At 44.3% G+C, this 25,097-nt stretch overlaps 1 protein-coding gene across 1 annotated transcript in view; it reads left to right on the top strand.

Annotated features, from left to right (window-relative positions):
* The first annotated feature begins 12,534 nt into the window (after positions 1-12,534).
* The window catches only part of RUVBL1 (RuvB like AAA ATPase 1), a 41,490-nt gene continuing 28,927 nt past the window's right edge, over positions 12,535-25,097 (top strand). The window contains exons 1-3 of the mRNA XM_045904216.2: positions 12,535-12,778; positions 16,310-16,396; positions 23,193-23,325. Coding sequence (XP_045760172.1) covers positions 12,638-12,778; positions 16,310-16,396; positions 23,193-23,325 — 361 coding nt within the window. The 5' untranslated portion in view covers positions 12,535-12,637. The remainder of the gene's footprint in view (positions 12,779-16,309; positions 16,397-23,192; positions 23,326-25,097) is intronic.

The raw sequence follows: 25,097 nt of genomic DNA, 5'->3' as shown, positions 1-25,097 counted from the left end.
TGTGGGACTCGATCCCAGGACTCTGGGATCATGACCTGAGCCGAAGGCAGCCGCTTAACGACTGAGCCACCCAGGTGCCCCCTATAGTAAAAATTTTAAACAGGAAGAGAGAGAGAGATCATGGTATGGCCACAGAGTGGAATATTATGCAGCCCTCAAAAAGAACAAAGACGGAGGGGTAGACGAACCATGAGAGACGATGGACTCTGAAAAACAAACTGAGGGTTCTAGAGGGGAGGGGGATGGGAGGATGGGTTAGCCTGGTGGTGGGTATTGAGGAGGGCACATTCTGCATGGAGCACTGGGTGTTATGCACAAACAATGAATCATGGAACACTTCATCTAAAACTAATGATGTAATGTATGGGGATTAACATAAGAATAAATAAATAAATAAAATAATAATGTTTTATCCTAAAAAAAAAAAAGAACAAAGACAATGTTTATATACCACTTGGGAATAATTTCTAAGATATATTAGTAACTGAAAAAGAAGTAAGGTACACACCCATACGTGTGACATGTGTACTTCTATGAGAAAGGCACTCCTTCTCTATGTTTGCTTGAACAGTGTAGAATAGCCCTGCAAGGATACACACGAGTGTATCCCAGAAGATGGACCCAGGAAGGTCCTAGAGCTCAATCCTCTTATTTCCTTTCTCTGCACTCACTTCCTGGTGATCCAAATCACTAGGACCAGCCATGACTTTAAGAGCCATCAGCTCTCAAATGTACAGCTTATATATGCAGCTTGTATATGCATCTTGAATGTCTAACAGATACCTCAAACTGAATGTAAGAAATGAAATGTCTAATCCTACATTTTCCCCATCCCACCAGCAGCCCTATCTCAGTTCATGAGAACTACATTCTCCCACTTGCTTGGGCAGCAAACCCTGGCTCAATCCATGAGTCTTCTCTTCCTTTCATACCCTACATCCAATTCATGAAAACGTCCTGCTGGTTTTATGCCTAGAATCCAACCACCTGTTAGCACTTGGCTGAAACTGTCATCTTTTACCTGGATTACTGCAACAGGAAAATACACTCTTTTTGGCATATTGTTCTATGAGCCTTGGCAAATGCACAGTCACATAACCACCACTACAATCAAGATACAAAACAGTTCCACAACCCTCAGAGAAACCCTTTGGGATCAAACCCTCCCATACCTTTAAACCCTGGAAGCCCCTGATCTATGTTCCTATCCCTACAAGACTTGCCTTTCCCAGAACATTATATAAATAGACGCAGACAGTAGGTAACCTCTGAGTCTAGCTTCTTCCACTTGGTATAATGCATTTGAGATTCATCCGTGTTGTTGCATGTAACCACATTGTGAGTTCCTTTTTACTGCTGTGCAGTATTCCACTGAGTGGATGGACCACCATTTGTTTACCTGTTCATCTGCTGAAGGACAGGAAGACATTTTACTAGAAATGCATTAATATTTTTCACTTTTAGGGGTGCCTGGGTGGCTCAGTCGTTAAGCGTCTGCCTTCGGCTCAGGTCATGATCCCAGGGTCCCGGGATCGAGCCCCGCATCGGGCTCCCTGCTCCGCAGGAAGCCTGCTTCTCCCTCTCCCACTCCCCCTGCTTGTGTTCCCTCTCTCGCTGTGTCTCTCTCTGTCAAATAAATAAAATCTTAAAAAAATTTTTTTTCACTTTTAAATTAGGCCAAAATATTACCTATTCAATAAATAAGTAAATATTTTTTAAATGTAAAATAATGTCCTAAAGAAACCAGTGGGACTAAGATCCTTTTGGTTTTAGTCCTTAGTGGAAGAGTCATAAATGCTTTCTCACTGTTGCCTGTGGATGGACTTCTCACCACCTGCCCCACGCCCACCCCTCTCCGCTCTGGCCATCATGAACTTGTGCGATCCTGCAAATGGACAGTGCTGATCCACCTTGCCCTACACTCGCCCACCAGCTATGCCCTTTGCCTGGCACACCTTCTGGAAGCTTCCTCCATATCATGTCCTGCACTAGTCACAGTTTTAGAAAGTAAGTGGCAGAAGCCCTCCATGAAACTGACCGAAGCAAAAAAAAAAAAGGAAATTCACTGTCTGATGGTACAGTTAAAAGCACAGGCTCCAGGGGCTGTCTGCTCATGCTTGAATCCCACCTCCATCATCTGAAAGCTGTGCAGTCTTGGGCAAGATACAGAACCTCTTTGTGCCTCAGTTCCTTCATTTGTGAAGCAGGAGGACATAACAGTTCCTAACTCACAGGTTGAGAGGATTAAATGAAGTATTTGGGGCGCCTGGGTGGCTCAGTTGGTTAGGTGACTGCCTTCGGCTCAGGTCATGATCCTGGAGTCCCGGGATCGAGTCCCGCATCGGGCTCCCTGCTTGGCAGGGAGTCTGCTTCGTCCTCTGACCCTATCCCCTCTCATGTGTTCTCTCTCTCTCATTCTCTCTCTCTCAAATAAATAAATAAAATCTTTAAAAAATATATTTAAAACAAAATTTTGAAAAATTAGGGGTGCCTGGGTGGCTCAGTTGGTTAGGCGACTGCCTTCAGCTCAGGTCATGATCCTGGAGTCCCTGGATCGAGTCCCGCATCGGGCTCCCTGCTCGGCGGGGAGTCTGCTTCTCCCTCTGACCCTCCCCCCTCTCATGTGCTCTCTCTCTCTGATTCTCTCTGTCAAATAAATAAATAAAATCTTTAAATAAATAAATAAATAAATGAAGTATTTGTGTAGCACATAGAACAATGCCTGGCACAGAGTAAGTGCTGTACTGGTGTTTGTTAAGTTCAATAAATAAACCTAACTAAAAGATCTAGATGAGCTCCCATTTTCATGTCAGCCTCATCCAGGGGCCCAGACAATGACGCAAAGCCACCAGCTTTGTTCCTCGCCCCACTGGGTTGCTTCCATTGCAGGCAGGCTCGCTCCTCATGATGACAAGATAGCTGCCAGCACCTCCAAGCCTACAACCTCAGCAACTCCAAGTCCCCACATGGAGTCTCATTGTCCCTGATGAAGTCGTGTGTCCCTGCACAAAGCAGAGACATAAAATGCTCTGCCTAGCCAGGTGTCAGTCATTAGCTCACTCCGAGGGCCGGGAGGAAAGCGGGGTGCTGTTGCTAGCAAAATACAAATCACACTATGCCTCACTCTTGAGAATTTTGTCTCTCTCCTGACATCTGAGTTGAGTTTGCTTTAGGCCAGGCTGGTGCTCTGAAGCCCCCCCACCCCACCCCCAATCCTAGTCGGCTGAGGGTCCCTTACACATCTTTGATTGCCCAGGGCCTGACACAGGCAAATGCTCTGTAACTGTTTCTTGACTGGACTCACCCCCAAACCTCTAGCCCACAAATACATCCCCCTCTGCAGCAGACTGCTGGGTCTCATACAGTTCCACAGGCTGGGCACGGTCCCTGGGAAATGACTGACAGAAAACGGCCTGCAGAATGGCGATTATTTGGGATTTGTTCTTAATGTTAATGCAATGCTGGTTTCTTTAATGCCATTTTGTACTGAGGTAGCTCAAAGTTTTTACAAGCAGCTAGTAATTAATTCAACTTCATTAAGGCCAATTAATCCAGGATTAATTATAAATTTGCCCAGAGGAAGTTATTATACTTTGCTCTTTGATTTAGGTTTTGGCTTCTAAAGATTCTTTTAGGAGTGAAATGGAAATTTCCCTTTTCTCTAAGGGTGACTACCTTGCCAATGATTGTGTTAACCATGTACCTTCCTCAATATGTCCCATACTAACCTCAGATGAGACTGTCACTTGGGCCACCCGCTGTGCTACATGGAATTTCCAGCACTAAGCAGATCTGCTAATGCCACTAGCCACAGGGTGGCGAAGAGGGTGTCCTGGCAAGAGCTGGTCCCACACAGTTTCAAACCAGAGCCCTATCTCATGCTGGCTGTGTGACTCACCATTTTTTCCATCTGCGCATGGACATAATAATGTTTTACAAGATCACCGTAGTCTATATTGGCCAGCATCCTCTCCCTCCTTTTCCGAAAGTCTCCTTGATTCTCCTTGGAGGCATCACACCACCTCTCCTCCAGGTCACTGTGGAGACTGACTCCTCTAGTTCAGAGTGGGCCTGAGACTCAGGTCCAGCCCACCAGCCAGTATCCCAGGAGGGGAGCATGGCCATGGCAGAGTAGTGGACCTCCAAAGATGTCCCTGTTCTAGAATCTGTGAGTATGTTACCCTACATGGTAAAACGGACTTTGCAGGTATGACTCAGTGAAGGATCTTGAGATGGGAAGGTTATCCTGGATAATCCTGTGGGCCTGATGAAATCACAAGGGTCCTTATCAGAGAGAGGCAGGAGGGTCAGAATCAGAGAGATGGCATCATGAAAGGCTCCACTGGCCATAGCTGTCTTTGAAGATGGAAGATGGACATAAGCCCAAGAATGTGGGCAGCCTGTAGAAGCTGGAAAAGGCAGGGCAGTGGATCCTCCCCTAGATCCTCCAGAAAGGAGTGAAACCCTGCCAACAACTTGATTTTAGCTCACTAAGACCCATTTTGGACACTGACCTCCAGAACTAAGAGAATAAATGTTGTTTTAAGCCACTAAGTGTGTGCCAATTTGTTACCACAGGAAATGAATGCAAGCATTTAATTGGAGGACTGAGTCTATTTTCGTATTTATTACATAATGAATATCTCCCAATCCCCTCCCACCTGATCAGAGGTATAGGGGGCTTGCTCCACATCTTAGACCTAAGGATCACTAAGACTTACACCATAAACAACCTTAGTGCCTGTCTTCTGCTCAGACCTGTTGCTTTCATCCTGGCTACCCTGACCTCTGACCACACTGTCATGCAACACCAGTAGGACAGGGCCCTGGGAGCCCTCAGAAGCTGCAAGCTCGGGCTGATTTCCTAGGCTGTCACTGGGACTCAGCAGATGCCACCAGGTTTCCCCATTGCAGTGGGACATGCCTGCTGAAATAGAAGAACTGTTCCCCAACAGAGGAGGTTACAATAGGAGACGCAGGACCAGCCCTTGTTAAGCTGACCCTTGTCTCCAGCCTGACTTCCACCTCTGCTCTCCACAGCAGTTCCTGTGGGTTCCCTGAGGGTACTGTTTCAGCTGAAAAAAGCATGACAAAATGACCCACTAAGGTCAGGACACACACAGAGAAGGCAAATATTAAAAGGGGGGAGTCCATGCCTTTATAGTCTAAGGCTCTGATACCACTTTCTGTGCCCTTCGCAACACTAGAGCCCCTTGTAAAAGATCTCATTTAATTTTCTTAGTGATCCTATACGTGAGTGTTGTTATTGTTGTTTCACAGCATAAGGAAGTGGACCTAGAGCGATAACTTGCTCAGAAAACATCAGGATTTGAAGCCAGAGCATCCATGTTGGAGTAGGAGGCTTCCACACTGCCAGGAACGCAGGACCCTTCTGTTCTTGGCCAGCTGATCCTGGTTCTGTTAGTTTCCTTCAGCCCCAGTGATGTGCACCATCTTCATAATTTGTGTCCCATCCAGGTACCACCTACCTCTTAATATGTGCCTTTAAATTAACCTGCTTTTCAACTTAAATCAAAGTATTTCCTATACATCGGAAAACTATCACTTGCAATAAGTAGGCAGGAACCACAAAAACCTTGGTTTCAGGGTCCTTAGGGAGATTAGCAAGTGCTAGAAAGGGGTTAAAGTTACAGTCTGTGCCCTAAGATTTGTTGAAAGAGAATTAAAAAGGCAAGAATGTTCTTACTATAAAAATCAATATTATTTAATTTTAGGTCTTTGTACCACCTCTGAGTTGCCAGTAAAATTCTCTCTGTCTGCTCTGTCCCCAAAGATCAGCCTAGGGCTGAAATAACAAGCATGCCAATTAGGTTGGCAATAACCAGAAAAGTATACTTCCGAATGCTGGTGAGAATGTAGAAACGCAAGATCAGTGAATAAGCCAATTAGTTTTAAAAAGTGATTCCTTCACCTGGGTATTTCTCTGACTTACTTGATTCTGATTGGCTGGGATTTTGGGACCATGGCTCTGAAGTGCACTCCACACATTGGGAATTATCCTGTTTATAATGAGCATAATAGTCTCCTTGGTGTGCCATATTCTCTCAAAAGCTTTGAATACAAGTTCCCAGCCACTGCCAGCAAGCAAATGATCTCCCTAAGACTAGAATGTCAGAAAAGGAACAAAGGGAATAACTGACCTAAAGAATGTAAACCTGACATTGTGACCTGTGAATACCATACAAAGATTCAGCAAAAAACAGGATTCTAGAGCAGTAGCTGGGAGTAGTACTAATACTTAACATTTTGATTATGTCCTTTGGGTATGCTGAGAGTCTGATCAAAAGGGGGGGAACTGTTAAAAAACAAGACAATAAGCCCCCAGTGGACTCACTTATGCTAAGCCCCACATCACCAAACCAAGACTTATTTAGTGTTGGTTCTCCAAGAAATAGAATCTTAGTTTTTTAAAAGATTTTATTTTATTTATGACAGAGAGCAAAAGAGAGAACACAGACGGAGAGAGCACAGAGGGAGAGGGAGAAGCAGACTCCCCACTGAGCAGGGAGCCCAATGTGGGGCTCGATTCCAGGACCCCAAGATCATGACCTGAGCCGAAGGCAGACGCTTAACCAACAGAGCCACCCAGGTGCCCCCAGAAATAGATTCTTAAACCAATGATCAGGAATCCTCTGATCGGCGCTAGATAACCTTCCCGATAGACCCTACATTCCCTAAGGAAGGTAACCTTGCAATAACCAACCCACTTTTTTTGGTCTACTGGGACTTCCTTATTCCTGCTCCCTTCTGCCTATAAAAGTCTTTCATTTTGTGCAGCTCCTCAGAGATCCTTTCTGCTAATTGGATGCTGCCCGATTCATGAACTGTTGAATCCAGCCAACAACATCTTTAAAATGTACTCAGTTGAATTTTGTTTTTTAACATTGCAAAGGCTATCAAAGGATATGGATCAACAGCCAGATGAAGAGAGATACATAGGGCAAGGTATGGGGAAAGAGCCTGAAGCTCCCACACTCTCTCTAAGCACATTACCCTCCCCAAATCTCCACACGTTCATCAAGCTCTCTTTGAACCCTGTTCTTTTGGGTTTCTATGGAGGCTTCATTACAAATATGCATGATTGATGAAATCATTGGCCATTGGCAACTGATCCAACCTCCAGCCCCTCTCATCTCTCTGGAGGTCGAGGGGTGGGACTGAAAGTGCCTTTAATCATTTGGTTGGTTCTCCTGGTAACCAGTCCCCATCCCAAGGTGCAGTCCAAAAGTCACCTTGTTAACATAATAGACCTTTAAAGCTTTCATAACTTAGGAAATACCAAAGGCTTTAGGAGTTTGATGCCAGAAGCAGCACAAAGACCGGTTAAAAAACAAAATTCATTTGAAGATCTAATTGGCTTCATTTAATGATTCATGTATTGAGAAACATCCCATCTGAGCAGATAGAAGAGAGCTCTAGGGAGTTGTACAAAATGGAAGGCTTTTATAGGAAGAAGGGGGCAGAAAAAGGAAGTTTCTAACAAAGAGTAGATTGTGTCAGGACAGGTCTCCTTCCTTTGGGGGAAGACAGGGGTCTATAGGGCAGATTACCTCACTAGTGCTGACCAGGTAATCCCAGATTGACTGGTTAAAGTCATATTTCTGGAAGAGGTTGAAACTGCAATTAGGTTAGGTATTACTCTTAGTTTGCTGCCATGGGGCTTTACACAAGTGACTCTATTTTGGGTCTCTTGTTTCTTTTTTGACAGACCAAATATGTATTTCTTATTATAAATCACAATATCACAGCTTCTGTGAACAATGCTGCTATGAACATTGGTGTACAGCTATCTGCTGAGTTCCTGTTTTCAGTTCTTTGGAGTATATACCTATGAGTGGAATTGCTGGGTCATATGGTAAATTTGTGTTCAATTTTTTGAGGAGCAACAAACTGTTTTCCACAACAGCTGTACTATTATACACTCCCATTAGCAGTGCACAAGAGTTCCAATATCTCCATATCCTTGCCAATACTTGTTATTTTCTTTCTTTTCCTTCCCTTCTTTCCTTTCTTCCTTCCTCCTCCTCTCCTCCTCCTCCTCCTCCTCCTCCTCCTCCTCCTCCTCCTCCTTCTTCTTCTTCTTCTTCTTCTTCTTCTCCTTCTCCTTCTCCTCCTCTCCCTCAGCCTCTCCCTCCTCCTCAAACTTCTTCTTCTTCATTGTAGTCCACTCTAATGGGTGTGAAGTAGTATCTCAGTGCAGTTTTGATTTGTACTTCCCTGATGACCAATGATGTTAAGCATCTTTTCATGTGCTTATTGGCCATCTGTGTAACTTCTTTGGAGACATGTCTATCAAGTCCTTTGTTCATTTTTTAATGGGTTGTTTATTTTTTTGTGTTGAGTTGTAGGAGCCGTTTCTATCTCCTAGCTATTAAACACTCATCAAATATGTGATTTGTAAATATTTTCTTCCATTTTGTGGGTTATTTTTTCACTCTGTTGAGAGATAGAGTCCTTGATGCACAAAAGTTTTAAATTTTTATTAAGTCCAACTTCTCTATTTTTTTGTTAGTTGCTTATATCTTTGGTGCCATATTTAAGAAACCATTGCCAAATTTGAGGCGCCTGGTTGGCACAGTTGAGCATCCGACTCCTGGCTTCAGCTCAGGTCGTGATCTCAGGGTCATGAAATTGACCCCACATCAGGCTCTGGGCCCAGCGTGGAGTCTGCTTTGAGTTTCCCTCTCCCTCTGCCCTTCTCCCTGCTCTCTCTCTCAAATAAATAAATAAATCTAATTTAAAAAAAAAAAAGAGAGAGAGAAACCTTTGTCAAATTCAAGGTTATGAAGATTTACCATTACGTTTTCTTCTAAGAGTTTTTTTCAAAGATTTTATTCATTCATTTGAGAGAACGAGCACAAGTGGTTGGGGGGGCAGAGAAAGAGGGAGAAACAGGGCTTGATCGATGCAGGGTTCCATCCCAGGACCCTGAGATCATGACCTTAGCCAAAAGCAGACGCTTAACTGACTCAGCTACCCAGATGCCCCTCTTCTAAGAGTTTTATAGGTACAGTTCCTAAGTGCAGGTTTTAGATCTATTTTGAGTTAATTTTTTGTATATTTTGTAAGATAAGGGACCAACTTCTTTCTTTTGCACATGAATATCCAGTTTCCCGAGCACAGTTTGTGGAAGAGACTGTCCTTTCCCATTGACACATTGAATGGTCTTTGCACCCTTAATCACATGTGTGAGAGTTCATTACCAGGTTCTTTATTCTGCCTTCAGGAGGCAGTGGTGAAGGCAGGGGTAGGCTTGACCTGGGCTTGTGGGTTCAAAGGTCAGGTGTGAAAGAAGCCAAAGCAAAGAAGAAGCAGAAGGGGTTGAGAAACAAGTGGCTGAGATGATCAAGCTTGGACTGGAGAAAAGTGGAGTCAAGGAACTGGACATGAAAGAGCAAGGGTCATAGGAGTGAGAGAATGAGAATGCTGGCAAGTCTGGGAGTGTCACACAGCACAGTGCTGGAATGTAGCAGTCCACACAATTCCTTTTCTATATGTCATTGCATTGATAGACATTTTCAGTACCCACGGTTAGATACCTAACTCAATCTATTTTAAGCCCCAATATCAGTGCATATACACTGCAAGTAGGGCAAGGCTGTATCAGAGAATGTAAAGGATTTCATTAGGAATGTCTGCCCCCCCCTTTTCTTTTAAGATTTTATTTATTTATTTGACAGAGAGAGACACAGCGAGAGAGGTGAACACAAGCAGGGGGAGTGGGAGAGGGGCAAGCAGGTTTCCTGGGGAGCAGGGAGCCTGATGTGGGGCTCAATCCCAGGACCGTGGGATCATGACCTGAGCCGAAGGCAGACGCTTAAAGACTGAACCACCCAGGTGCCCCTGTCTGCCCCCTTTCTTTTTCTTTGTGTTGGCTTCATTCTCAGGCAGAGTCTTTCCATAAAGTGGCAAAGATGACCTGGAAACCCATGACTCAAGTCTCTTTCTTGATATTTCCAGTAAAAATACCAGGACACATGTCATTGGTCTGTCTGCTCACATTTCTGAACCAATCATCCTTTCGCAGGTGGAGGGTGGGATACTTTGATAGGCCAGGCCAGGGTCCCATGTCCATTCCTGAAACAAAGCTATGGAGTGGGGTCAACCCATCCAAACCACTCAGACTCAAAGTTAGTGATTGGTGGTTCTCTAAAGAAAGTTAGACTGATGGTAGCCAGAAGAAGCAGGATGGATGCTGGGTAGCCAAAATATGTCTACTACTGTGGGCCTCACCTGCCCTTTACTCACCTTGTGTATCTTGGACACTGGCTTGCTGCATAGTCTTCTGTTGAACTGAAGGGAACTGTCTGGCTTTGCCACCAGGCCCAGCTTCTTTCTACACTGGATGTGGGGTCTAGGCTTTTTCAGGCACTTGCTCGATTTATGATCTTGGACAAACTCCATCCCCTCTGAGGGCCTTAGTATCCTCATCTTCGAAATGAGAATGCTAGACTGGATCCGTGATGGAACAGCTCTGGGGGAAGGGGAGGTGGGGCATGGTACAGCCATCCTGCTCCCTCAGCCTTCCCTTTCCCCACACATACTGGCCACAGAGGAATTCAACAACCTCACGGAATGTGGTTTGAAAACCACTGGATCAAGTGTTCCTAGTGATTCCCCTGAGCTCCAAAATCCTTATTCCCCAACCCTCGCCCCCCTCTCCATTTCTTCTGGAAGGAAATCCTCTTCATACCAAAGTCTGGGGCTTAAAATACTAAATGTAGAAAAGGTCTTCTCTCCTAACTGAACAAGGCACAAAGAAGTTAGTCCTATAGAATGCCTCACTTTGACTATAATTGGGGGAAAGCTTTCTTCCTCTATGGGGTGAAAGGAATTGCTCCTTACTTATGGGTAATGACCAGGAAAAAAGTCAATGAGATGCTAAGCAACCTTCTTGGTGTCCTAGAGTTGATGAATCATAGGCCACCTGTAGCATATTCAGCCTTCCAAGGCTTTGCCTCTGCTCTTTCACGCTCTGAAAATGCCAAAATCTTCTTTTCATGGTCAGAAATCATTACCAAGTCCCATAAAACCCAGTGTTTAAAATACATGCAGCAAAACTGCATGACTTAAGCGTGTATGTGGTGGTATTGAATCTTATTTAAATTCATAAGAAGCCTTAATTATGAGTCAGGCTATGTGCCAGGCACTTGGGTTAAAATGGTGAATACGAATGCGGTCTACACTCTCACAATGCCTGCAGTTTAGTGAGAGAGACAAACATTGACCCAATAATCTTGCAAATAGAAACCTAGATTCAAAAATACTGGAGAGGTATAAGAAATGAGAGTCAGAAACTACTACAGTAGGATTTGACTTCAGGTCTGTATCAAACCTGATTCAAGCTCTCTTAAGCTCTAGGCAAGTCCCTCCTTTTCTCTGGACCAGAGTTTACTCATCTGTAAAATAGTAACATACCAACTGCTCCTGAGGAAGTCTTCCCATTGGTCAGATCTGGCACAGGCATTCTCTCCTCATGATGCCTTCCTGGGCTCTCCAGGCTGTTCTTGGTGGCCCTGCTCTGGGCTTGCACACCAGGTGCATATACCTGTTCCTGCACATCTCATGTTACAAGTTTCCTAACTAAGGACCTCCCTTGTCAACTAAGGACCTTGCTGGAGATTTTGTCATCCCTAGTGCATTGCAGAGTCTGGCTCATAGCAGGTACTAACAAATGTTTATTGAATGAATGGATGGATGGGGAGAGTACATTGTGTTATGAGGAGTGTGAATATCATTCAGGAGTGTCATAAAGGAGTGTCACTTCTGACAAGACATATTTGCTGGCTGTATCATCTGAGTCTGTGGGTTGGGATGAGGATTATACAGGCTGTGGAGTCTCAAGTCCTCAGTCAAGCTCTCCAGTTCTGCTGATTATTCGCTGCAGTAATGTGATTATTTTGGGGCAAGTTATTGTGATTAGTCTGCATCTTCATCTGTATTAGGACTTGGACTACCTTACAGGGAGGTAGAGTTTTGGAAACATGTTATTCACTGTCAACTTTATTTAAATAAAGGGAGAGGGTGGAGGCCAGGAGAAGCGGAGGAAAACAGTTTCAGGGAGGATCCTGAGCGGAGCCAGGGTGGGAGTGGTTGGTTGAGCTTGGCCTCCCCAGGGAGGCAAAGTAAAGACTTGGGAGTCAGAAAACTGCTTAGTAAGCAAAAGTCAAAGTTTAAGCTCTAAACTTGCTTTCTTCATCTCCAAATCGGAGGTAATGACTTGAGCTCCGCAGAAGGGTATGACGTTCAAATGCGATGATAGGATGGCACGATTAGGAACCGGACTCCAGGACCCCACATTAGTGCCCTAGATCAAACCCCGGGTGAGAACCTTTCCCATTCTCACCCTAGGAGCCAAGCAGGAAGTGCCGGTGGCGGGGGAAGCCAACCCCGAGACACAGCCGGAAGTGGGTGGGCGGAGCCCTACCGGCAGCCTCGATGGGCGCAGCCAAAAGCCAATGGAGAGCGGAGGCGTTCCCGCCCTCGCCAATGGAACTCCGAGTAAGGCGGGCCTTGACAAACCGCCCTAGTAACAGCCGCATGGTAACCTAGGTGCTGGGCGTGTGGTACTTGCTCTCCGTTTTCCACGCTGGTCTTGGCTCCCGCCGTCTGCAAGATGAAGATTGAGGAGGTGAAGAGCACCACGAAGACGCAGCGCATCGCGTCCCACAGCCACGTGAAGGGGCTGGGGCTGGACGAGAGCGGCCTGGCCAAGCAGGCGGCCTCGGGGCTCGTGGGCCAGGAGAACGCGCGAGAGGTGTGGCGGGCGGACCCGGGAGTTGAGAGGCCGCTGAAGTGGGGGGCTCAGGGCGGGGTGCGCGCTTGAATGTCCCGCCGACGTTTCCGTTGGGCAGTGTGAATGGGCTCCGGTGGGGGTGGGGGAGGTCCGCCCTGGGACTGGGAGAGGGGCAGTTCCAGGAGAACAGGTGCTGACCCCACGCGGGCGGTTGACGGCTTGCTTCGCCTCACTGACAGCAAATCACGATTGAGTCCCCTCCTCTGTGCCTTGCTCTCTTCGTGACGCAGGGGTAAGCTGGGAAGAAGTTAGTTAAGGTCCCTGCTCTCACGGAGCTTACATTTTAGTGTGGTGAGAGACGATAAACGTTTAACCAGTAAATAAAATAATTATTACATTTTGGTGGAGGTCAGTTCCTGAAGGGCTTTGTCGGACATGGTAAAGAATTTGGATTTCTGTGAATGCAGTGGGAGGCTATGGGGGTTTTAAAGTAGGGAAGTGATCAACCTTAGAAAACTCACTTTGGTTTCCAGGGCTTGGGGACTGAAGGAGGGAAATGGGAATTAGGGAGAGGAGCAGTCCTTTTCAGCCACACTCCAGCATCCTTTTTGACCATTCCAATCAAATCCACTTAAGTGGCAGTGATGCCAAGTCATTTCACCTACATTATAACCACGAAATTATTCAAGCTTTTTGTATTATTTTTTTGCAGATGAAAAAATTGCCACTCAGTTTAGTAATGGTGGTGCTGGGATTTGTACCCACATGTATTCCTGACCCTCAAATCAGTGCTCTCTCTATGATATTACAGCTACTTTTTAGCCTGCTGTGCTCTAAGGTCAGATCCATGCCCTTTGGCCTTGCCGTGGTTTAGTAGCTACAGACACATGCACTTAGTACAAGGTTAAGACTATTGCCTCCTAGCCAGATTGTGCTAGAAGAAAGGGCCAAAGAAAAGCCTCCACTTTCTATTTTGAGCATCATCTTTCCAACAATGGAAATATTGACAGGGTCAGGGGGACTTTGAAATTTCTCTTTATCCAGCTTTTGCTTATTGAGGACCTGTTACTGAAAATAGCTAACACTGGCTGAGGGCTTGCTAATGTGCAAGGCAGCTTTATCTCCATTGTCTTGTTTTCACCTCCACCCTAATAATTGTCACCTACTTTACTCTGCCACTTTTCAGATGTTAACAAAAAAGTTAAAAGACTTGTATAGTGAATGCCTATGTGCCTAAATTCTACAATGAACATTTTACTCTGTTGGTTTATCCTACATCCATTCATTTATCCATCCATCAATCCACTTTTGCATTTCAAAGTAAGTTGCAGACAGTAGTACACTTTACCCTTAAGCCCTTTAGCGTGTGTGCCACTATTATGAACTGTTTTCAGAGGAGGAGATTTGATTCACACAGGTTAGGTAGGTAGGTCTGAGGTCACTCAGAGGGTAGTGGTAGAGACCAGATTTAAACCCAGGCTTGTCTGATTCCAGAATCCATGCTCTTTTTTTTTTTTTTTAAGATTTTATTTATTTATTTGAGAGAGAGAAATCACCAGCGGGGGGAGCGGCAGAGGGAGAGGGAGAAGCAGACACCCTTCTGAGCAGGGAGCCCGACTCGGCTGCATCCCAGGACCCCAGGATCATGACCTGAGTCTAGGGTCATGATCTGACTGAGCCACCCATGCACCCTCCAGTATCCATGCTCTTAACTCTGATGCTTTATGCCTCCTTATGAATATGAGCTTCCTGACAATAGAGATGATTAAATATGATTATATACCCAAACCTTACTTATCAGGGCTCAGTATTTATTTATTGAAATAATAGGCATCCTGCTGCAGCTTCCAGGTCCTTGCATGACTCTGGTCACATCAGCAGTCTCCCTGGTGCTCAATATCCTCTCTGAAAAAATAAGAGAGTTAGACTAGGTGATCTTTTAAAGGCCTTTCTAGTTCTTTTTAAATTTTAGAATTCACTGAACATATCTCACTGGAGAGGATTTGGAGCTTAAACTTAGAGTAAATGGAAGAGGTCCTAGTGTGTCAGTAAGAGTACACATCCACGGTTTGGAAAGTTTCTTCCCTAAGAGTGCTGAGGATTATGATATCACAAGGCTCTAGGGAAAAACCATAGTGGTTGGCTCTATTTTCTTTTTAGAAATGCAGCAGCTGAAGAACAGCTTCTGGGCTTTCTTCAGGGTACTGTGCTTTTCCATCTGAGCCAAAAATGGAATATAGCCCATCCACATGCCTTCTTTGAACCCACATTTTTGGAGTGGCTGTCTAAGTGTGGGACCAAGGTACTTCTCCACAGTCCATAAGAAGTAGTGGTAGAGGAGATAAGGTGTGTTCACAAGACCCTGTCACCTCCTGGAGAGAAGAGCTATGGCCTGCTCTAAGTAATTTATTAGGTTATTAAAACAATGTAAGAAACCTTGTAGTCCTGGGATATGTGTTCAGTAAGTGTGACTCTCAGCCTTCTTTATAGTTAAATATTCTAAAATATATAAAAATCAGTAACCCATTTTTGGAATTTGCATATATACATACAAATATTTATATACCTATATGTATATGTATGTATATGCTGTAAATGGCTTAATAGTGTTGCGTTAGTATGAACTTAAGGTATAACAACATATCATCAAGTAATTTACTCTTGAGGATTTGAAAGGCATTCAATTAATCTTATGGCGCCCTAGGTTAACCTCACGTACAGCATTTGCTTTGCAACATTCTGGGAGTTAACTGATGGCCAACCTAGTAGTGTATGCCTTGATTCTTGGGTTAATTTGGGAATCTGATGAAAGCTGTGACTTTCCTCCCTGGAACATCTATACGCAGTTTTGTTTTCAATTTCATTGCCAGTCTCAGGAGGTATGTGGGCCCCTGGAGTCTACCCTTGGCCCCTAGGCTAGAAATCAGTGCTCCCGTTTGTACCCCTACCATTCATTCTCTACACAGTGCCATCAGGTCTTTTAAAAAGAAATCATCATGGGATGCATAGCCTGAGACCTTTTCAATGGCTTACCATTACATGTAGGTTAAAATCCAAACTTTACTATGGACTAAAATCCTGTTGTGAGTCCTGGCCTCTGCCTGCCTCTTGAACCTCATCTTCCCATTCTCCTTTTATCTATGCTGTGGCCATGCAGCCTTTCTGTCCCTTGGATATGCCAAGCTCATTCCTGCATTTTGAATTTGCTGTTTCCTTTGTCTGCAACACTGCCTTCCCTTTATCTGGAGCTTCACATATCAAATACAGTGTCCTCAGAGAGGGCTCCCCAGATCAATACCCCTTTTTTTACAGTAGTGATCATTTACAGTGTTTTTGTGTGTGTCCCTTCCACTAGACCACAAGCTCCAAGACCACAAGGCTTTCTTTTCTGTCGCCCTCCCCTGCTCCCAGTACCTAGAATGGTGCCTGCATTGTAGTGGCGCTCAGTGTTAGCTGAATTGAGTATGAATTGTTTGGGCCAGAAACTGGACTTTTTCCCCATGTGAAACATTTTAATACTGATTTATTATTTCTTTCCATTGTGGTGTCTAGGCATGTGGTGTGATAGTAGAATTAATCAAAAGCAAGAAAATGGCTGGAAGAGCTGTCTTGTTGGCAGGACCTCCTGGAACTGGCAAGGTACTCAGTTTCTTTCATTTTCTAAATCTACCCAAGAGAATGATCTTAATGTTTAAGCCAAATTGAATTCGTGTCTTAACTAGTCTTTGTTTAGCTAAATTGGTTATATGTATGTTTGAAAAACTAATGTGCAATAATACAATTGAGTATCTAAAACCCATGCTCCTAAAATTCAAATTATCCTGGCTGACCTCCAAAGAAGAGAGGATGAAGTCCTTGGAGGGGTCTCCATTGTGTCTAGAATTTGTCCTTTATCTCTTTCCAGTCTCTTTTGCCTTGGAAATACATTTCTGTTGGCCTAGGGCATCATTAAATCTTGGGGATGACATCTTACTTAAGGGGGAAAGAAAATCAGTCAGTGACCATTTTTTTGAAGGCTAACTTTACCTAGCACTATCTCTCACAGTGTGAGAGATGGGGAAAAAGAAAGAAGAAAGGAATTAGATGATTTTTATCTTTAAGGGGCTTCCAGTGTCCAGGGCAGAGAGAGGAAACCATGACAGCACAAAATACTTAAGTTGGCCACTAAGCTGTGAGATACTGACTCGTCTTAAATGCAGCCAGGATTTGAGCTGGAGGTGGTACCAAGGCCTGGTAAAGCTGGAAGGGTTGAGACTTGATATTTGCCCTGCAGAGTTGGGAGAGAGTTTGGCTTTGCAGGGGAGAAAAGGGCCTTCTAGGCAGAGGAGGCAATACAACTTGTTGTATAACAACAAATCATCAAGTAATTTACTGTGATGATGTCTGTGAGGGGACTGGTCAGATACACGAAATGGACCAGAGCCCCCAGTTTGAGTCATGCATGTTCCTCAACAGGGCCACTTGGTATGGGACAGTAGGAGCTTGGGATTGCGTTTGTAAAGAAATAAGCTTTAAATTCCAGCTCTGGTGTTGACTTGCTGTGGGGACCCAAGGGAAGTATGTTCACCCTTTCTGAAGTAGCACGTGCCTCATTTCAGACAGTTGTTACACCAGTCAGTTGTAAGATAATGACTTGCATTATCCTTTTGAAATCATGTAATTGAATTGATGGTATATGTTATACTAGTGTCTTACAGTAGAGGAAGAAGTGCTGTATTCATGAAGAACCTTTCAAGTGCCATGTAAATGTGAGCTTTAATTATCTCTCTGTAGGCAACACCAGATTGTCCAGTGTATTTACCATTTATTTGCTTACTGTTCCTTCTTATATTTTAGCCCTTCCCTCTCCCTCCATTTTCCTTCTTCCTAAAGTACATCATTTAGAAGTTGCTTCTAGAAGTTTGTTGGTATCCAGCTCAGGTTTGTATTTATTATGTTGCCCTTGTTTTGAAAGATCGTTACGTTGGATATATAATTCTGTTGATAGCTGTTTTCTCTTGGTATTATTTCTCTTGAAGCTTGCTACCTTTTTGCTTTTGAAAAGTCTAGTTTTGAGGATTTTGTCTTGATGTTTTCGAGATGTTTTTGGTTTTGGCATTTCCCTATGATACGTATCTCTTGATACCTCTTCACTGTGATATGTATCACTACAATTTTTCCTCTTCAGATGTTGCATTTCCTTATCCTCTTTGTGCTCTTCTGGAACTCCAGTCAGATAATGTTTGATTGCAGGGGTTTTCAGCCTGGGGCAGTTTTGCCCCCCAAGAGACATTGGCCAGGTCTAGAGACATTCTTGATTGTCAGAATTTGGTTGAGCAGGGACTGCAGCTGGCATCTCGTGGGTGGAGGCCACAAGTACTGCTAAGCATCCTACAGCGCACCAAGACGGTCCTTACAAGAAGGAATTATCCACAAAATACCAGTGGTGCCAACATTGGGAAACCCTGGGCCAGAGCTTCTTATTTTGTCTTCTTTGTCGTTCAACCTCTTTTTCGTATTTTCTCTATATTTGGCTCTGCTGCATTCTGAGTAATTTCTTTAGACCTCTGTTCAGTCTCATTGTTTTGTAGGCTATAACTAAGCTGCTGTTTAATCCAACCCACTGAATATTTTTCTTTTTCTCATTTTGAAAAATTTGAAACCTAAAAAGAGTTGGAAGAATGGTATGATGATCCGCTCTATACCCCACATGTAAATAAGTAATTGTAAATATTTTGTGACATTTGCATTTTCTCTATTTCCGAACCATTTGGAAGTCAGTGCAAGGACATTCTCCTATGACACCAAAGTACCAGCGTCCGCCCAAAAAATGCTAACATTATTAGCTAATGTCTCGTGTATATTAAAATTTCTCCAAGTCGTTCCAGTTTGGGGTTGTGTCATTTTTTTTTATATTTTTAAATTCAGAATACAATCAAAGATCACACTGCATTCATTGTTGTGTCTTTAGTCTCTTTTTATCTAAACAGGAACCCTCCTCAGCCCTTTTTGGTTTTGTTTTCTTTTTTGACATTGACATTTTTGAAGAGTCCAGGACAGTTGTTTTGTAAGAAGGTCCTACAGCTGGCCTACAATTGTCTGATTGTTTGATTGTCTGATTGTTTCATCAGTAGGAAATGTTAAACACTTGGTGGAACCCTGCACTGGTGATGTTGTATCCCATTGCATCCCAGCAGGAGGCTGACAGGACGGATGGGCCAGAGGCCAAGTTCTGCTGTGAAGGTCCTGGTTCCCTTAATTAATTAGTGATCGGAAGTGACGCACTGAGATGTTGCAAATATCCTTTCACCGTAAGGGAGTAGGATTCCCTGATGGTTATTGCTATATCAGTTACCACATTGGTGGTTGCAAAATGGTGATTTTCTAAATCTGTCATTCCACATGAATTAGCTTGCTTATGGTTTTGTTTTTGGTAAAGAAGGAACATCCCCCTCTTAAGTTCAGTTTTTTTTTCCCTTCAAAATATGGCTCTTTTTTTTTTTTAATCTGGCTATTTTTATAGCCTCTTGTTCTTTGTTCATGACTCAGTGTCTTCATTTTTTCTGTATTCTCTGTCTGCTTGTGAACTTGTGTTTGGCCGATCAACTCTGTGAGGCTTCTTCTTAGAGTGTTGTGAGGGGCCCTCCTGCCCTACCCAGGGCACTTGCAATGAAATTGTGGCATGGGTTTTCCGGTCATCAATGTAAAGACTAATCCTAAAGTTGTTTGAGAGCATGCTGTGGGGACTCTTCTCCTCACCCAGAGCCACAGCAGGATGAATAAGTTTATACCTTGTACGTAAGGATATTTTTTGTTATGGCTCACCTTTTCTACTCATTCATAGTCCTTTGGGGCTCCTTTCTATTCAGAGGTTTCTCTCTCTCTCCTTTTTTTTTTTTTTTAAAAGATTTTATTTATTTATCAGAGAGAGACACAGTGAGAGAGGGAACACAAGCAGGGGGAGTGGAAGAGGGAGAAACAGGCTTCCCACTGAGCAGGGAGCCCGATGCAGGGCTCGATCCCAGGACCCTGGGATCATGACCTGAGCTGATGGCAGACGCTTAATGACTGAGCCACCCAGGCGCCCTGAGGGGTTTCTCTCTTACTATATCTTGCTGAGGTTTCTGCCATCTGTCAAAACCTTCCAAACTTTCAAGGCAACAATAGTTTACTACTCTGGATTTTTTATTATTTCTTTATTTCTGGGTGTTTTGTAACAGGAAGGATTTTCCATGGCTCTTTCTAGTGTGTCATATTCCTGGCAGCATAAATTCTTCGTTCCATTTATTTATTTATTTATTTATTTATTTATTTATTTATTTATTTATTTGAGAGAGAGAACGAGCGAGAGTGCATGCACTAGTGCAGGTGATGGGGAGGAGCAGAGGGAGAGGGACAAGCAGACTCGGGGCTCGATGTCATGACCCTGAGATCATGACCTGAGCCAAAAATCAAGAGTCAGGCTTAACTGACTGAGTCACCAGGTGCCCCCTTCGTTCCTTTTGTAGTATTGTAGCATTTTCCTCCTAGGAAATACAAGAAGTTCCCAACACTACAGTCTCTTTCCATGTGTATGAAGGCGTGTGGTAACTCCTGCTCTACAGTGCGCTGATGGGACCAGTGGTTTAGGCAACTTAACTAAGTTGCAGGCAGAAATATGGTGCTTATTTTAGAGATGCAAATACGTGGTTCATATAGACAATCCACTCTTGAGGACCTCATGCTATTAATAATGGGGCTTTATATTTAGGCTCTAGAGAAAGGAAATGCTTAGATGAGATTGAAATAGGTTTCTTCAGTCTTCTTTTGGCAACAGCCTATTTTTTTGTGTGCCACTTGCCACTTACATAGGGGGTGCTCACAAAGAAATAACATCTTAGGGAGTGGGGTTTGCATCTTGGCTTTGCTGCTTGGTAACTGACCTTGGATGAGTTAGTGTGTTTCAGTTTCTAAATCTGTCAAATACAATATCAAATATCAAATACACTATCAAATACTAGATCATCAAGTTCATAGGCTAGGTGGGAGGATTCAGTGAGACCTCATACAAGTGATCTAGCACCATCTAGGACAGATGTGGGTGTAATAGCTATATTGTATACCTGCCTTCTGGGAAATGGAAGAAACTAGACACACCTGAAGCATTTCTTAACCAAGTATTTATCATACTTTAGTAGAAGGATATTGATCATCTCTTCTGTATTAGGTTGAGGTGAGGGGGATACCATTGAACCAGATATATAGTCTCTGTCTTTGAAGTTCACAGCTGAAGGTGTGGAGTCAGGGCCTGTGGAGATACCTGGGTGAGAAAGGAGTGGCTGAGAAGGTGGTGGGTTTGGATAGAAGGTAGATGTGGTACTAGAGTCTCCTCCTCACACTGTACCCTGTCATGCTGCAGAGATTTTCCCTTCGCTTGTAGAGTACCAGAGAATAACAGTTTTAGAGGTATCAGCCCCGCGGTTACAAACTCAGATGCCTACTCAGACAGGCCATGGGGATGAGGGATGTGCCTGGGTACAAGCACGAGGGCTCAGGGTGGCCAGAGCGGCATGTCCTCACCGAAGGTGGCAGCTGTTCTAGAGGTCCACCCCAGGTGTCACCACATGGTAATGCGGGCCCATTGTGGCCAGACCTTCTAGTTCCTCAAAAGAAGCTAAATACCTGGATTTTTACCTGGAATTTCCGAACATTAAAAAATAGGCAACAAATTGAGTTTAAAAACACATGAGACTCATAGGGGAAGGGAGGGAAAAATGAAACAAGACGAAACTGGAGGGGGAGCAAACCATAAGAGACTCTTAATCTTAGGAAAGAAACTGAGGATTGCTGGAGTGGAGGGCGGTGGGAGGGATGGGGTGGCTGGGTGATAGACATTGGGGAGGGTATGTACTATGGTGAGCGCTGTGAATTGTGTAAGACTGATGAATCACAGACCTGTACCCCTGAAACAAATAATACATTATGTTAATAATAATAATAAAAAAAAAACAGGCTGTGGGCAACTAGTTTGTGACTTGTGATTTAAGCTAGGACTTTGATTTGACAGGTGGGGAAATGGAGCAGCAGAGATTTGCCATGTGCCCAGAGTCACCGTGAAAATTAGGTGCAGAACCAGGACTACAACCCAGTTTTTGCCCTGCCTGCCAGGGCTTTTTTTTTTTTTTTTTTTCATTATTTGAGAGAGGGGGAGAGAGAGTGAGCGTGTGCAAGTGCATGAGCAGGGGGAGGGGCAGAGGAAGAGAGAAGCAGGCTCCCCGCTGAGCCGGGAGCCCGACTCGGGTGGGCTCCATCCCAGGACCCCGGGACAATGACCTGAGCTGAAGGCAGCCACCGCTCAACCGACTAAGCCACCCAGGCACCTCCCGCTGGTGCTTGTTGTGCTACACTACATGCCGATTCTCTAACACATTCTACCATCTTAAAACATCACCAAAATGGCATTGAAAAGGTTCCTTTTAAGAGGAACCTTTACTGGGCCAGTTTTAAAATACTGTTTCAGAGATGTACTTTGTTGTTCACTGCAGGCTTGCTTTCTTGCTTAGTCTCTACACCTTGGAAACTGACCTTCCTCAGGCTCTTGTTTCAAAGTTGAGCAAAGATCAAAACAGGCATTCAGACACCATGGCATTTCCCTGTCCCATACCAGCTCTAACGCATTGGATTTTCATACTTGATATGTGACCATGCAGCTGTTAAATCTACTTGTGGTTAGCATCTGCCAGCTGTAGCTATCTTATTAAAAATCAGTTTGTAGTTTAAGAGGGCATGTTCTTCAAGTGTAACTTAGGACCAGCTCATAGCTTCAGACCCTAGCTCATGCATCATTCTTCACCATGTGCGGGCCACTTACTACAAAGCGAATGTCATGTGATTCATTCTTTGATTAGTAGTTTTCTGATGGGCTGGAGGTTGGTGTCCTCCTGTGCCTGTAAAAACCACCCCGGAGTAGTGTTCCGAGCCATTAGGTCAGGGCCCTGTTGTGATACTGAGGGAAGTGTTTTAGAAGACTACTGATTGTGATGGGAACACGATCTCTGGAACCCGTTGCCAGACTTAAAGTTCTCATTCTGCCATTTTCTAGATTATGGTTCCCAGGACGTGTTTAAATCTCTACAGTGCCTCTGTTTCATCATTTGTAAAGTGGGGAGAGTTTAGTGTCTACTTCATAGGGTGAGTGGAGGGTCACGTGAAGCACTTAGCACGGGCCTGTGCTGGTAAGTGTCAGTGAGTGATAACTGTTGTAATTACAGGGATGATTAAAGATGCCATTTGGGTTATAAATCGCCTGTCCACAAAAGTCATGCAGCATTTATTGTGTGAAACATGCTAAATGATGTTACAACTAAAAGGACTAGATTTTCAGTTATTCCTGGTTCATATTTTTTTAATAGCATATGTTTCTGAATTACTGTATTTTCAAGAATGTAAAACAAGTGCATTTCCACTTTTTCTGTAGACAGCTCTAGCTCTGGCTATTGCTCAGGAGCTGGGTAGTAAGGTCCCTTTCTGCCCAATGGTGGGGAGTGAAGTTTACTCCACGGAGATCAAGAAGACGGAGGTGCTGATGGAGAACTTCCGCAGGGCCATTGGTGAGTATCACGTCGGTGGCAAGAATTCGTCTCACTTGCCCAGTGCCTTGAAGCCGCTGTGTTGTGCAAATGCCTTTACGACTTATATTTGTTGTACTACCATTTTTCTTTTGGCACTATTAGTGTTATCTTTGCAAGCCAAACAAGAACCCAACTTTACTAATTGAAGCGCTTTAGCAGTTGGCAAATGTGGGCCCTGGCTATGGGCTGGGGTTTCTCACCTGACAAATTAAATGTGGCTGTGAAGTGATTTTTTAAAAAACAAGTCAGATTTTCCTGGCAGCCTTATTATGCTTTTAGAGATGACTGTCCACTGAAAAGGCTTGGACGTAAGCCAAAAGCTTTGTGTGTCGTGATGCTGGAATGCCCCTGGTCCTGGATATCGAGCCAGAATTGTGGCCTATCAGAGAGTGGGGAAACCATGTGGGAACAGGCAGAGATTTGAGGCTTATGGTGCCACCCTCATGGGGCTGGGAGCTACCATATCAAGTGCTTGTTATATGCCAGGCCCCCCCAACATTGATTATAGCCTTTTGTTTCCCTAAGAGAAAGTTCTCTGACTTCATTTTGCATCTGATGAAACAGAATCTCAGGAAGTTAAATGACTTGCCTATAGTAACCCAGCTAGTAAGTAGCAGTGTTACAGTCTGAACCTGTATCTGTTTGATTCTAGAGCCCATACTCTGAAGATCTGCTGTGAAAAAAATGGCCTTTCCCAAGTATTTACCTCTTGTCAGCGGGGATGTCTGGGCCAGTCTCCTTGCTCCATTTTTGTTTCCCTAGCTCTGGGAAAATCCCAGCTTCCCTCACATCTACATGTAGAAATAGCTTATTCCTTTTAAGATATTAAAAACTACTTGATGTGTTTCTGCACATATAGGCGTCTATCTCTAGGATACAGTTGCTGAGTTATAAACACTTGTCAGAGTGCCTGTACAGTTTTCCAGGCCCTTTGGTTGTCAAAACAAGGTAAATATTCTTTTTTTAAAGAAGATTTTATTTATTTATTTGAGAGATAGCATGAGAGAGAGAAAGAGCACGAGTGGGGGCGGGGCGGGTAGAGGGAGAAGCAGACTCCCCGCTGAGCAGGGAGCCTGACTCAGGGCTCAATCCCAGGACCCTGGGATCGTGACCTGAGCTGAAGGCAGATGCTTCACTGACTGAACCACCCAGGTGCCCCCAAGGTAGACATTCTTAAGGAAATTTGCTAGAAAACTTTGAGGAAATGAGAAAAGTTTAAGAAAGAGCGGATTTGTCTAGCCCAGAATCCTTGCCTTGAGACTGCTAAAGTCTAGGTCAGGGGTACAATCATGTAGGGCCTCAAGCCACGATTAGGGCTTTGCATTTTTCGCTGAGTGAAAGGAGAAGCAATTGGAGAGTAGTTTCGGATGTCCAAGAATCCCCCTCTGGCTGGGGGATGGAGAGTGGGCAGTGAGGAGAGTGAGAGGGTAGCAGGGAGACCGTGAGGAGTCTGAGCAGATGGTGGTGGCTTGGGCCAGGGTGGTGATGGCAAAGGTGATAAGAAGTGGTCGGATTCTGGATGTAGTGGGATGGTAGAGCTGACAGAATTGCCTGAAGGATTAGATGTGGGGCTGCAAGAAAGAGAGGTGGCCATCTTGGGGGATGGGAAAGAATGGAGAGGAGCAGATTGGGTGTTTATTAAATGTCTGCTGTGGGTAGAGTATTTACTGCAGCCCCAGTTCCTGCCACAGAGTGGATGCTTAGTAAAGTTTTTCTGAATGAGAAAAGAGGATGGACTGTAAAGCAGTTGG

The sequence above is a fragment of the Mirounga angustirostris genome, unplaced genomic scaffold, assembly GCF_029215605.1.
Source record: "Mirounga angustirostris isolate CCGP_5_RB_7025 unplaced genomic scaffold, mMirAng1.0.hap1 SCAF_1, whole genome shotgun sequence".
Classification (NCBI taxonomy): Eukaryota; Metazoa; Chordata; class Mammalia; order Carnivora; family Phocidae; genus Mirounga; species Mirounga angustirostris.
This window is presented reverse-complemented; position numbering and strand designations above follow the sequence as displayed.